The sequence below is a fragment of the Scyliorhinus canicula genome, chromosome 8 (genome assembly GCF_902713615.1).
Source record: "Scyliorhinus canicula chromosome 8, sScyCan1.1, whole genome shotgun sequence".
In the NCBI taxonomy this organism is placed as follows: domain Eukaryota; kingdom Metazoa; phylum Chordata; class Chondrichthyes; order Carcharhiniformes; family Scyliorhinidae; genus Scyliorhinus; species Scyliorhinus canicula.
The window spans coordinates 55,409,092-55,423,682 of record NC_052153.1 but is presented as its reverse complement, the minus strand read 5'-3'; the positions used below and the strand labels follow the sequence as shown (position 1 = coordinate 55,423,682).

General features: G+C 50.2%; 1 protein-coding gene and 1 long non-coding RNA gene across 4 annotated transcripts in view; one reads left to right on the top strand and one right to left on the bottom strand.

The window, feature by feature from the left end:
* Positions 1–14,591, bottom strand: part of focad (focadhesin) — a 366,162-nt gene that overhangs the window by 29,381 nt on the left and 322,190 nt on the right. For all 3 annotated transcript variants that reach the window (XM_038804621.1, XM_038804620.1, XM_038804622.1), the window contains exons 41-43: positions 5,156–5,333; positions 1,961–2,058; positions 1,070–1,321 (exon numbers count right to left, since the gene is read on the bottom strand). In XM_038804621.1, the coding sequence (XP_038660549.1) occupies positions 1,070–1,321; positions 1,961–2,058; positions 5,156–5,333 (528 nt within the window). The remainder of the gene's footprint in view (positions 1–1,069; positions 1,322–1,960; positions 2,059–5,155; positions 5,334–14,591) is intronic.
* The window catches only part of LOC119970272, a 40,199-nt gene that overhangs the window by 7,719 nt on the left and 17,889 nt on the right, over positions 1–14,591 (top strand). The window lies entirely within an intron of this gene.

Below are 14,591 nucleotides of genomic sequence, written 5' to 3'. Positions count from 1 at the left end.
GAAGTTCATGTAAACAACATCCACCGCCCTCCTCATATCAATCATCTTTTTGTCACCTTCTCAAAAAACTTGATCAAGTTAGTAGGCACGACCACCCGTTCACAAAACCATGCTGTCTATCGCTCATGAGTCCATTTGTTTCCAAATGGGTATATATCCTGTCCCTGAGAATTTTCTTCAATAATTTACCTACTACCGACGTGAGGTTCACCAGCCTATAGTTTCCAGGATTATCCCTGCTATCTTTCTTAAACAGCGGTAACACATTAGCTATTCTCCTGTCCTCTGGGATCTCACCTATAGCGAATGAGGAAACAAAGATGTCAGCCAAGGCCCCAGCAATTTCCACCCTTGCTTCCCTCCGTATTCTGGAGTAAATCCAATCCGGTCCAGGAGACTTATCTACCTTAATGTCTTTTAAAAGACCCAATACCTCCTCCTTTTCAATGTTAACATGATCAAGATTGTCCACACACTCTACCCAAGAATCATCTTCCACTAAGTCCCTTCCTTTGGTGAACATTGATGCAAATGTCATTTAGTACCTCGCCCATTTCTTCTGATTCAACATATAGATTCCCCCCACTGTCCTTAAGTGGTTCAATCCTTAAGAGAGTCATGAACACAGCACTGTCCATCACGTGAACCCGCCTCCCATCAACTGACTCTGGCTACACCTCCCGCTGCCTTGGGAAAGAGGGCAGCATTATCTAAGACCCCTCCCACCCGGGTTATTCGCTCTTCCAACCTCGTCCATCTGGCAGAAGTTACAAAAGTCTGAGAACACACACTAACAGATTCAAAAAGAGCTTCTTCCCTCCCCACTGTTCCCAGACTCCTGAGCGACCCTCTTATGGACTGAACTGATCTATCCATGCATCTTCTCTACTGAGTAGTACTACATTCGATATCTGTGTCTATGTATTTACATTGTGTATCTATCGTGTGTCCTATGTTTTTTCATCTATGAAATGATGTCTGGACTGTACGCAGAACAACACTTTTCACTGTACCTCCGTGACAATAAACCCTAATCCAAATCCATTATGATGTCTGAGCACTAACTCACCTTTTGCGTTTGGTCTTTCCATGGGTCTTTAGCCAGTAATAAGAGAATGCTTTGTGGTAGAAAGTGGAGACATTGTTGTACGGACAGGGAATCCACTGAACTGCCGCCAAACGGAGATTCCACGCAGTTGATTAAACTTTTCTCTTCAATGCGTAGCAGCCAGCTAGCCCGAACACCAAGCATCAATGGTGTCGTGTGGTCACTCCACACAGCAACAGCAGCAGCAAATATGCTCAGCAAAAAATCCACAGCCTTCAAAAATAATAACAAGCTATTGGACATCGTGGGCCAAAGATTGCTCATGACAAACATATCAAACAGCATTTTAGTTGTCACTTTTTGATTGATAACACAAATTTGCAGCTCATCTTTCATTCCACCAGCTTACAACAAAACTAAAACACAAAATCAACCTGCTGTCTTTTAATTTAGTGACTGCACAATAATTATTTGGGAGAGCTAACTAAATAATGTTTGAAGGTAATCTCAGGACCACATTAATTGTATATTAGCCTATTCTAGACTTTTATTTACTGAATGACGTAAGAAACATACTTTACAACTTGCAGACACAATGTGCCATGCTACAGAATATACCTCACACGTTTTCACCAGTTTATCAGTGAGTTTGACAAATGACTGTGTTTCTTAGCTACAGTGGACGATGGGATACATCTTTTCAATTTTACAACTACAACATATTCTGGCTGGTCCATAATGGACATATTCTAGCACAAACTGCAAGTGGCATTAATCACCTTGCAGTCCTCTGCTTAACATCAAGATTCCTAAACAATGGATGTGTGGCCGTAATTCCAACTAATTCCTACAGAATTTCCTTGGGACAGAAAGCATTTCAAATTTACAAAGCAAATCTCCCAACAAGGGTACCTCTTTCGGGTCTGCATTCTGCATGGGAGCTGACCCGTGAGCAACATTCCGGATGTGGCCCATCAGCTCCAACAGCCATTCCATCCGTTTTATTACACCTGAGCAAAAAGCAGAATAAAGTGTCAGTGGTATATTTGTCACTTTGCTTCTTCATGATCGCCACTACTTATTAACCATTGAGAGGCATGGCTTCCTTCCTCAGGCCCCCATTGTCCAAATAAAATGGTGAGTGTGTGGCCTGCATCTGTGACTTTGACACTGCCACTCCGCAGTCAGAGAGATGGTGTCCAAGTGCAGCCCATGGTCATTTGTCTATTGCAACAGGTATTTTGGTGTGAGGAATTATGGCAACATGTCATGCTGTGGTATAAGGCAAAACCAACATACTCGGCTACAGAAATTAGAACAGAACTCCATATAATTATTAGCCATAATTGGTGTGACTGCCCTCTGCTGGATATTGGAAATTAGCTGATTATCAAGGCTCTGATACAGTGGGAACAAAAATACACAACCTATCTGACATATGCCTACTGCCACTCTGGTAAGAGCGAGGGAAAAAGGGATAGAAATTAGGGTGAGGTTTCCTGGGGTCACAGCGTCACATCAGATTTTCCAGCCAGCCGTCAGGTGGTGAACCCGTCATCTACTCAAACAAGGGTTGAGGCCTTGGGTTGGGAGTTCCTGCACACCTCACATGCCAGAGATCTGGCAAGGTATTGACAGCCAGTCAGCCAGGAGAGCCCAGGCCACTGGCTGACACATTTAGGGCTCACAAGCAGAGGTGGACTTACACTTTTGGGGGTCCCGGTGCTCTCCCTCTTTGTGGGGCCCTCATGTCACACCCCGCCCTCTGGTGATGTGGCAGCCCGCCCCAAATGGTGTACAACCCGACCCTGAATGACGTCAATGCCCTCCTGCTGGTTATAGTAACCGTGTGGAGAATGTTTGACGGTGACAATGTCGAAGTATCCTTACTCTATATCTTACCCATGCTGTACTTTCTCAGAGAGTATTAGAGTTGACAATGTAGAGTGAGCATTAAACTGCCTCTATTGATATCCTGTGACTGTTGGATGATGGAAGGTTGTGAGAGCTTTCTTGTGTCTCTAACCCATGGTGTTAGGGTCCTGGGACTGTTTGATGGGCAGTGGTTAGAGGGAACTTTACTTTGGATCGAACGCATGTTGTACTTGCTCGTTGAAACACTGTAGAGGGAAATTTATTTGGTATACTCCCCTCGCTCCCACACACACACAACTTGCCTGATACTCCCTCTCTCCCTCACACATCAAACATGCCTGATATTCCCCTCTCTTATACACACTGTCACACTTCCTCACACCCAAATCCTAACAGATATTCCTCTTGCTCAGACAAAGACACTGTCTGATATTAGCCTCTCTCACAGACACTCCCTGTCTGAATATTGCCCTCCCTCACACACATAAAGCCTGCCTAAATATTGCTCTCCCTCATACACACAAACCCTGCATGGTAGGCCATCCCCTCTCTCAAACTTACAAACACAGTCTAATATTTTTCCTCACAAACACAACCCCGATCTAATATTCCCCCCTCTTATTTACACCCAAACCAGGTTGGTTATTCCCCTTGCTCTCACACAGGTTAACGCTGTCTGATATTCTCCCTCCCTCACACCACACACACAGTCTGATATTCAACTGCCTCACACACATTAACCCAGTCTGATATTCCTCTCGCTCTCACACACATTAACCCAGTCTGATATTCCTCTCGCTCTCACACACATTAACCCGGTCTGATATTCCTCTCGCTCTCACACACATTATTTGCTCCCTGTCACAAATTCTGATCCTTTGCCATTGACCGAATCCATCTCCCCCTGGCAACTGGCTGCAGGCAAGCATGGAGGTTTGTAACCTTGGCCTTGTATTGGACTTCAAGCTGAGCTTCCAGCAATATATCTACAGCTTCACTAAGGCTGCAAATTTCTAGCTCCATGACACCACCTGATTTGTCCCTGCTTCAGCTTAACTGTTCCTGAAAACCTGATCCATACGTTTGTTGCCTCTAGACTTGACTATTCCATCACACACCTGGTCATACTCCCGTTTTTCACTGTCCCGAAACTAAAGATTATTCAGAGTCGGCACCTAACTCACACCAAGTCCCCATTCGTCCTTCACCTCCACACCACTCCGCTAACTGGACACCCTCCTCCAACTCTATAACCCTCTGAGATGTCTGTGCTCCTCCTGTGTAATAGCAGTAAAGAACTACCCAACAGGGTGGTGCCCTGCAAAATCATTCTTGCAGGCAATCGAGAACGCATAAAAACAAAATTTCCATGTGGTACAAGGGGCGAAATTCTCCGCAACGGCCGACACCGGAGTGAAACACGGACGTCGGAGGCCGCTCCTCGCCCCCTATTCCCCCCCCCCCCCCCGGGGGGCTAGGAGCGGCGTTGCGAGAAACTCGGCCGCCGAGCCTTGACGCTTGCGTCAAAGCGGCGCGCCGAGAATGACGCGGCCGGCGGCGCCTAAGTGACGTCAGCCGCGCATGCGCAGGTTGGCCGGCTCCAACCCGCGCACGTGCGGTTGCCGTCTTCCCCTCCGCTGCCCCACAAGACGTGGCAGCTTGATCTTGCGGGGCGGCGGAGGGGAAAGAGTGCGTCTCTTAGAGATGCCGGCGCGACGATCAGTGGGCACCGATCGTGGGCCAGTCACTTAATGAGCACGCCCGTGGTGCTCTCTCTGCCCCCCACAGGACCCACACTTACCTGTTGCGCGATGTTCACGCCGGCAGCGACCAGCGATTCTCCGAGCGGCGTTTCGCGGCACGCCATTTTGGGGGGTGGGGGGGGGGGGGGGGGTGGCGTGGGAGAATTGCGGGGGGTGCCAGAGCGGCCCTCCCGCGATTCTCCCACCCGTCGGCGTGGGGAACGGAGAATCGCGCCCAAGGAGTTGAAATGTCATAGATATTTCAACATCTTAAAAAAGGCAATGGAACTGCTCATTTGGAATGTGTCAGCACTCAGTGAGGACCTCAGTGGTAACAATTACCTCAGAGGTTACCTCAGGAAGATCAAGCAATATTTTTAATATTGGCTTTTTAGAACAACTTTAAAGCCACGCATCACAGGCTATTTACTCATATTGCCCGAGACAGCAAGGTCTTCAAGCCCCCATTGGTCCATCCCTCCCAGCTTACCTGTGTTCTGATGGCTCATAAGTCGAGACTGGTAAAAACTCTGCAACATAATCCAGGTGACAGTTCCCAACTGACTGCTGCCCACCGCAGTCGCGATAATGTCATTAAAGCACAGCAGAGGAACTCGACCCCGGGAAACCAGATATGCTCTGATAAAGGTGGCCTTTGCAATTGTATTCTGCAACAAATTTCATTCAGAGTTAATGAGTTAAATGAGAGTCAACTAAACCAAAAGTCATATTAGCACCCAATATCTCTCACCTTTATATCATGATGATTTCATATCTATTATTCTTGCCTAAAAGCTGTGATCTATTAAAATACCATGCACGGCTAAATTATTGCAATCTCTTTGAATGGGTTCAGCTGAGGTTACTCATGCGGGCTCTATCTTCTGATCTCCATCTTCCATCTTGCTCCTTGCCAGAGGTGTGGTGATCCTCAGGTTGAAACACCACCAGTCAGCTCTCCCCCTCAAAGGGGAAAGCAGCCTCTGCTCACCTGGGACGATGGTGACTTGACTTCATGTATTTTGTTCACAGTAGCAGCCTGCCTTGGGTGAAAACTCAAGTTGCATCAATGTACGACAGCCCACTCTCATTTACAGTCTCAAAAATGCATATCTTATTGATTGGGTGCATGTAATTAGCGCCACTGAACTTTGCTTTCCTCCTTCTCTACAAAACCCAAGTGGAAGTTGGTGGAAGGTAGAGAAGAGGATTACAAAGATTATCCTGGTGGGCGGGAGTTAGAGTGTTCGAAAAACTGAAAATTGAAAGTTTTCAGCTAATAGCGACATGCAGAGCAGGCAGTATAATCCTGTTTCAGACAATGGTCATGAGGTTAGAGATAAGTAAATCCTGTGGGATTGGACTATAAGGAATCTGAAGTATATGGGAGGGAGCTATTAAAGGTTTGTCATAGATGGTACTGAATTGAGCAGCACTGAATATCCAGAGTGAGAGACTGGAGACGGTGCAAAATGCTCCGGGAGGAAGCTTTTCGTTTGCTTTTTCAGGTTGGCCAGCCCCATGTCCAAAGAATCCTGCCAGGTTTGGCCCATTCTTGTATTTGCCTCCATTTTTAACAATGTAACGAGGGCCGGGATTCTCCCCTACCCGGCGGGGTGGGGGGGTCCCGGCGTGTTGGAGTGGCGTGAACCACTCCGGCGTCGGGCCGCCCCAAAGGTGCGGAGGGGCCAAGCCTTCACATTGAGGGGCCTGGCCCCCACAGCAGTGGTTCCCGCTGCGCCGGCTGGCGTGAACGGCCTTTGGCGGCACGCCAGCCGGGGCCGAAAGGACTTCACTGGCCGGCCTAAGTCCGCGCATGTGCTGGAGCGTTAGCGGCTGCTGATGTCATCCCGGCATATGCGCAGGGGAGGGGGTCTCTCATGGTGAAGACCATGGCGAAGGTGGAAGAAAATGAGTGCCCCCACGGCACAGGCCCACCCGCCGATCGGTGGGCCCCGATCGTGGGCGAGACCACCGTGGGGGCACTCCCCGGGGTCAGATCACCCCGCGCCCCCCCCCAGGAACCCGGCGCCCGCCCGCGCCGCCTGCTCCCGCCGGTAAGGTAGGTGGTTTAATCCACGCTGGCGGGAGAGGGTTGACAGCGGCGGGACTTCAGACCATCGCGGGGGCCCGCCGACTGGCGTGATTTCCGCCCCCGCCGAATCTCGGGGGGGCGGAGAATTCAGGACACGGGTGGGGGGGGGGGGTGTGATTGACGCCCGGGGGGGGTCGGAGAATCCCGCCCCAGATGTGTACTTCTGAACAAAGATCTTCTTGAACTTTGACAGATGACCCATTTTCTTCATCGTTACTTATTCCCATTCGCCCCATCTGTAGTCCGGGTTTGCACACCTCGAATTACAGGTTAGAAAAACGTGGCAGTGATTGGAAGAAAGGACAGAGATGGCATCTGACTGGATGTTTAGTAAAGTTGCAAAAGATCATGGTGAACAAATGAACAGGAGTTGATTATTTTGGTTTGGTTCTTTGTGGATCTCATGTTGCCGATTCTTTTTCTTTGAAAATATTTTCTTCATTGTTATTCCATTACTTCCAAAATAGCCGGGGAATTACTATAAATTACAGATAAAAAAAACACGGGTGGGATTCCCCAAGCCGAAATCGCGCTCGGCGCAGGGGCGGTAAACTGAAGTCAAAACCCGAGATCGGGTCCGACGCACTCCCGCAATTCTCCCGCCCCAGAGAATCGCCGCCAATCGGGCGCGCCCGGTCGACGCAGCGCCGGTCGGGGGTCATTGAAAGAGACCCTCGCCGCAATTCTCCAAGTGCAGCTGACCGAGTTCCCGCCGACGTGGTTCTCTCATGGTTCCACTCGGCGTGAGTCCGCGGCCGCCCTGGTGGGGGGCGGGGCATCATTCACCGGGGGAGGGGGGCCTCCAGGATGGCCAGGCTATCGATCGGGGGCCACTGATCCGCTTGCGCGCGCGATCTGTGGGGGGAGGCCTATCTTCTTGGTGCCGGTCCGCGGTGCGGGTCGACACAGGCCGCCGCCGTGCGCATGCGCGGTCCCCCGACCAGAGGTGCAGGGACCCGTATCGGCAGCCGGAGCTGCAAGGAGCACTCCGGGGCCCTGCTATCCCCCTCCAGGTAGGAGAATCACTCAGGATTTTCTCCAGGTAAGTCCAGAGTGATTCGCTTGCGTTTTTCCGCCGGCATGGTGACATAACCCCATTATTGGAGAATCCCGCCCCACATCTTCCAATATATATTCCAGAAAGTACCATGTGAGGAAGCACCCAGTCATTTAGAGAATCTTTATGCATTTCTTTTTTGATTTATTCTTTTATGGGATGTGGGCATCACTGACAAGGCCAGCATTTGTTGTTCATTCCTAATTGCCTTTGAACCAAGTGGCTTGCCACACCATTTCAGAGGGGAGTTAAGAGTCAGCCGCATTGCCGTGGATCTGGAGTCACATGTAGGCCAGATTTCCTTCCCGAAAGGACTGGATGGGTTTTTACAACAATCAGCAATGGTTCCATGGTCAACAGCACGGAGATGATTATAGTCCAAAGAACAAAGAAAAGTACAGCACAGGAACTGGCCGTTCGGCCCTCCAAGCCTGCATGCTGCCCGTCTAAATTAAAATCTTCTACACTTCCTGGGTCCGTTTCCCTCTACAGTTACATGACCACTACACCATCATCTCCCCCGAAAGAGAAAATAAAAATCACTAACGCTGGAAATCATGGGACCTCTGTAAATGTTGGAACAGAAAAAAACATTGTTGTTTTGAGAATATTCACACGCTTAATCCAAAGCATTGACCTGGTGACAACTGCTATGCATTTTCTATACTAACACCAAAAGTATAATTGCTGAGACTGTGCATTTATCCTTAGCTTTAAGCATTCTCAGCTGATCAGATTTGACACAAAGATTCTGTCACACTTCATTCTCATTATATAATGCAGTTCTTAAATAATAAAATTGCATTTTAAGAGATTTTGAACACTCTCAATAGGGATAGGCCACAGGCTGTGGCCTATCAACAAAGTATTGAGGAAGTAGTTAAGAAATGTAACAGTTAAGTATCATAATCTTCACAATTATAGGTTGCATTTACCACGCTCAGTCCCGGCCGGAATAGTGGGATCAGCACTAAATCTGGAAGCCAATTGCTGCAGGAATGGGCTTTGCCGTGACTGTTAATTCAGCATTCTACCAGATTCCTGGCCAATGGACGTCCGGTGGCGGCCTTGGTGTGAGTGGTCACACACAGGGCAGCTCCTGCTTGAAGGCATAGAAAAGAGGTCTTTTCACCAAAAATAGGATGCAACTTCGACGGAAAAGTGTAACTGAAAGTCGGAGAAGGTCCCCCCCAGTAGTGGTATGTCTGCTGGTTACCAAACCTGGCAGAAGGTGGTGAAAGACATGGCCAAGGAGTTGGAAGAGATCTGTGGTGCAGCAGCTATTGGAAAGATGGCAGAGGGGGAAGGGTCAGTGCAAGTCGGAAAGCCCCAGATGGAGCAGTTGATGACCTTCATCAAGGAAGACTTCTGCCAGCAGAGGAAGGAGATGCAGGAGGATCGCTCAAAGGCCATTGAAGGGGCTGCGGCACCCCTGAAGGGTGCGGTGGAGACGGTGGAGAAATGCTTGGGGGCATGGGGATCGCAGATCCGAGAGGTTGAGAGGGTGATGTCGGACCACAGCGATCGGGTGGTGGCACTGGAGGCGGAGGTGGGGCTCTTAGGAGACCGTTGCAAGACCTTTAGAGCAAAGATGGAGCAGGAAAATAGGTCAAGAAGGCAGAATCTGCTAATAGTTGGCCTGCCTGAAGGAGTGGAAGGTGTGAGTGCCACATTTCGAGGATGCTGGCTGGACAAGACCCCGGAGGTGGACAGAGTGCAGAGGTCTCTGAGGCAGAAGCCGAGAGCAGGGGAGCCACCTTCATTTTTCTGTTGGGTCAACAAAGGGTAGAAGGGGGTGAAAGGTTTGTCAGGGGACGGCTGTCCCCACCCCCTCCTGCTGCCTGTGGCTATGTTTCTTGCTTTTTCCTGTCTTTGGGGGAGGTGACCTGTGGTTTGAGATGAGTCTTTGTTTGGGTGGGGGAGGGTGAGGTCCTCAGTGAGCCTTCTTCACAGAATGCAGAGGCGAGGGTGGAATAGGGGTGGGGGAGAGGCACTCAGAGGAGTCTTTGGTCAGGCGTTGCCACATTGACAGATAATGCTGGCGAACGGAAGTGAGGTGGGGGAGAAGGCCGAGAGAGGTGGTCACAGGAGAAGGGATTGTGATGTGATGTGGTGAGGTTGGAGAAGAAACATGGTCGAGGTGGAGAAAGGGGCCATCTTAGATCAGCTAGGTACAGGCTGAAATTAATGGGGGGTAGAGCTGAAAAGGGAGGATGGCGGATGGCAGAGGGGAATGAAGGCGCAAGCTCCCGGTGCGGCTGGTAACATTGAATGTGCGCGTGCTCAATGGACCAGTCAAACGATCTCGGGTCTTTGCAAACTAAGAAGTTCAAAAGCGGAGGTGGTCTTTCTGCAGGAGCTGCACCTCCTCATCAAGGACCAGATTAAACTGAGAAAGGGATAGGTGGGTCAGGTTTTCCACTCTGAGTTTGATTCAAAGTCACGGGGAGTGGCAATTTTGATGTGCAAGAAAACGGTTTTGTGAGCGCAAAGGAAGTGAGGGACCTGGGTGGGAGATATGTGATTGTGAGTGGGATATTAGAAGGGACGCCGGTGGTGTTGGTGAATGTGCATGTACCGAATTGGGATGATGTAGGATTTATGAGGGGGTTGCTGGCAGCAATCCCGGACTTAGCCACTTACCAGTTGATTATGCGAGGAGATTTTAATTGTGTCCCAGAGATTTGGGTAGATAGATCAAGCCTTAGGTCAATGGGTAGAATACAAATGGCAAAGGAGCTGGACGGGTTTATGGAAAAGATGGGTATGGTGAACCTATGGCGCTTCAAGAACCCAGGGGTAAGGGAGTATTCCTTTTTTCTCACATGTGTATAGGATGTATTCAAGAATCAACTTTTTTGTGGTGAGCCGGGAGGTTTTGGTTGGGATGGAGGGGCAGAATATGCGGGGATAGTAATCTCGGACCATGCGCCCCATTGACTGAAGATCCTGCTTAGAACGGGACGAGAGCTGAGGCCAGGGTGGAGGCTCGAATTGGGGTTGTTGACAGATAGAGGGTTTTGCGATAAAGTGCGCATAAAGGGCTGTGATTAAAGATTATGTAGAGTTGAACCAAAATGGGGAGGAGTCGGCAAGACATTTTGGGAAGCACTAAAAGCGGTGGTCCGAGGGGAGATTATCTCGTTCAAGGCACATGCGGATAGGAAAAGGAGGGAGGAATATAAACGATTAATGAATGAGATAATTGAGTTTGATGGGGAGCAATCGAGGGTGCGGAGGATTGGCGAGGAGGAAAGCATTACAGGGGAAATTTGATAGGTTGATGACGTGGAGGGCGGTAGGACAGCTGTGTAGGGCAAGTGGGGTGCAGTATGAATACGGGAAGAAGGCAAGTCGATTGGTAACGCATCAGCTACAGAGGCAGGCTGCGTCCAGGGAAATATTGAAGGTACAGGCTGGGGCGGGGGATGTGGAATTGGAGCCAAGGAAGATAAACAAGGTGTTTAGGAATTACTATAAGGAGCTGTACAGGGCGGACCGGGGGGGGGGGGGGTCCTGTAAGAGGGGGAAGAGGGGGACAGGGACGGTTCTTAGACAAAGTGGAGTTTCCACAGTTGGAGGAAGAGAAGAGGCAGGGGCTAGAGGAGCCCTTGGGGCTGAGGGAGGTATTGGAGAGAATAAGAGGTATGAAGTCAGGGAAGGCTCTGGGGTCCAACGGAATTCATAAGGAGTTTGCGACGGACCTAGCACTGCATCTCTTGGGGCATTTAATGAAGCATTGAGGAAGGGGGAGTTGCCAGAGACGATGATGCAGTCAACGATCACATTGGTACCAAAAAAGGGGAAGGCCTGTTGGAATGTGGGTCATATAGGCCCACATTGCTGTTAAAAACGGATGTGAAAGTGCTGGTGGAGGGAAGGATGGAAGGTTGTTTCCCAGGGTTGGTCGCGGAAGACCAAACAGACTTCGTAAAGGGCAGGCAGCTCTCTAGTAATATGAGGAGGCTGTTAAACATGATCATGACATCCAGTTCAGGGTAGTCCACAGAACCCACATGACGGTAGCCTGAATGAGCAGGTCTTTGAACATGTGGAGGATAGATGTGGGCGGTGTGGGGGTAGCCCGGCCAACCATGTACATATGTTTTGGGCATGTCCGAAATTGGTGGGATTCTGGCAGGGATTTGCAGACGTTATGTCAGAAGTCCTGGAAGGTAGGGTAACTCCGAATCCAGAACTGGCAATATTTGGGGTATCGGAAGATCCGGGGGCCGGGGGGGGGGGGGGGGGGGGGGGGGGGGGGGGGTGTCCTGGCCCTCTCCTCCCTGATGGCCTGGAGACGGATTTTGCTGGGATGGAGGGACCCAGAGAACCCGAAGTCAGGAGTGTGGGTCAGCGATATGGCAGGGTTTCTGTGTCTGGAAAAAAAATCAAGTTCGCTTTGAGAGGATCAACTCAGCGGTTTGCCCAGAGATGGCAACCGTTCATTGACTTAGAACATAGAATAGTACAGCACAGAACAGGCCCTTCGGCCCTCGATGTTGTGCCGAGCAATGATCACCCTACTCAAACCCACGTATCCACCCTATACCCGTAACCCAACAACCCCCCCCCCTCTTAACCTTACTTTTTTAGGACACTACGGGCAATTTAGCATGGCCAATCCACCTAACCCGCACATCTTTGGACTGTGGGAGGAAACCGGAGCACCCGGAGGAAACCCACGCACACACGGGGAGGACGTGCAGACTCCGCACAGACAGTGACCCAGCCGGGAACCGAACCTGGGACCCTGTTGCTGTGAAGCATTTATGCTAACCACCATGCTACCGTGCTGCCCTGCTTCTTCAAGGAAAATTGAATGTCAGCAGTAAGGGGGTGGGGGAAGAATACAGGAGGCATGGCAATGTTAGATAAGGACAGGGAACTTAGTATACGGGTAATTACGGGATAGGGCGGGGGTAGTAGGGAACATTGTTTACTGTTTTTTAGTTTTTTTACGTGTTTTGCCCGCGTGGTCGTTTAAGAAATGTTAATGTGTTAAACTGTGAAAATTACAAATGCTTCAATAAAATATTTTCTAAAAAAAAAACATGCTCATGACCCCGTTGAGAGCTCAGGTTCCGGAGGTAGTGGTGTCCATGCATGCATTGAAGGCATTTGGCCAGGTGGAGTGGCGGTACTTGTTTGAGGTCCTGGGAAGATTCGGGATTCAGCCGAAGTTTGTGGCACAGGCACGCCTGTTATTCGTGGCACTGATGGAGAGTGTGCGGACCAATGACAGGGGTTCACGGAACTTAACGGTGGCGATAGAGCCTCTGACAATGGCTCTTAGGTGGTCGTGTTTACGAGGGAGCGAAGAGAGCATCGGGTGTCGCCATACGTGGACGACCTACGCTATGTTTCGGACCCGCTGGAGAGAATGGAGAGGATCATGGGCCTGTTGGAATAAGTTTGGGGCGTTCTCGGGATATGTTAAATGTAGGGAAAAGCGAAGTGTTCCCAGTGAACGAATTGGGTCAACGAGCCAATCTAGGAGGGGATGCCATTTAAGCAGGCCAGAGACAGGTTTAGATACCTGGAGATTCAGGTAGCGAGGTTAATGGGTGATGCTTCACAAGTGGAATCTAGCAAAGCTGGTTCAGGAGGCCAGGGAGGAGCTGAAGGGGTGGGCACACTGCATTTGACTCTGGCAGGGCGGGTCCAAGCGATGAAGATGAACATTCTGCCGAGGATCCTGTTCATATTCCAGACACTTCCGATCTTTGTACCAGAGGCCTTCTTTCGAAAACCGGATATGATTATGTCAGACTTTGTGTGAGCAGGGAAGATGCCAAGGGTTAAGAGGACCCTGTTGCAGAGACAGAGGCAGAAGGGAGGGTTGGCATTGCCGAACCTGCTAAATTATTACTGGACGGCGAACGTGGAGAAGGCGAGGCGATGGTGTGAAGAAGGGGCAGAATGGGTTTGAATGGAGGAATAATCCTGTAGGGGGTCCAGCTTGAGGACTATTGTGATGGCGGCATTGCCAAAGGCATCAAGGAAATACTCAAGACAGCCCAGTGGCGCAGTCCACGGTAAGGGTCTGGAACCAGCTGAGGAGAGGCACTTGAGGATAGAAGAGATGTCGGTGTGCGAAAACCATGGTTTTGAGCTGGGGGGATAGAGGGCATGTGTAGGAAGTGGAGAGAAGTGGGTCTGGTTAACGTGAGGGATCTGTACCTGGAAGAAGGGTTTGCCAGTATAGAAGAACTGAAGGAGAGGGAAGAGTTCCCGGGAGGAAGTGAGTTTTGGTACCTGCAGGTAAGGGACTTCACGCGCAAGGCCTGGAAAGATTTCTCCAGGTTACCGAGGTACACCCTGTTGGAGCTATTGCTGCTTCCGAATGTGGAAGGAGAGGGCAGGATTGGAGACATGTACGGGTGGCTGGGAGAGCAGAGAGGTGAGCAGGTGGTGAAGATTAAGGAAAAATGGGAAGGGGAGCTGGGAGAGGAGATAACTGGGGAGTATGGAGTCAGGCACTGCGAAGGATAAATGAGACCTCCTCGTGCGCAAGGGTAAGCCTGATACAATTCAAGGTGGTACACAGGGTACATATGACTCGGGCAAGAATGAGTGGGTTCTTCCAAGGGGTGGCAGACGAGTGTGAGAAGTGTGGGCGAGGACCAGTAAATCACGCGCTTATGTTCTGGGCGGGAGTGTTCGCAGTGCTAGCAAGTGAATAGCATTGTGGCTTCACAGCGCCAGGGTCCTAGGTTCGATTCCCCGCTGGGTCACTGTCTGTGAGGAGTCTGCACGTTCTCCCTGTGTCTG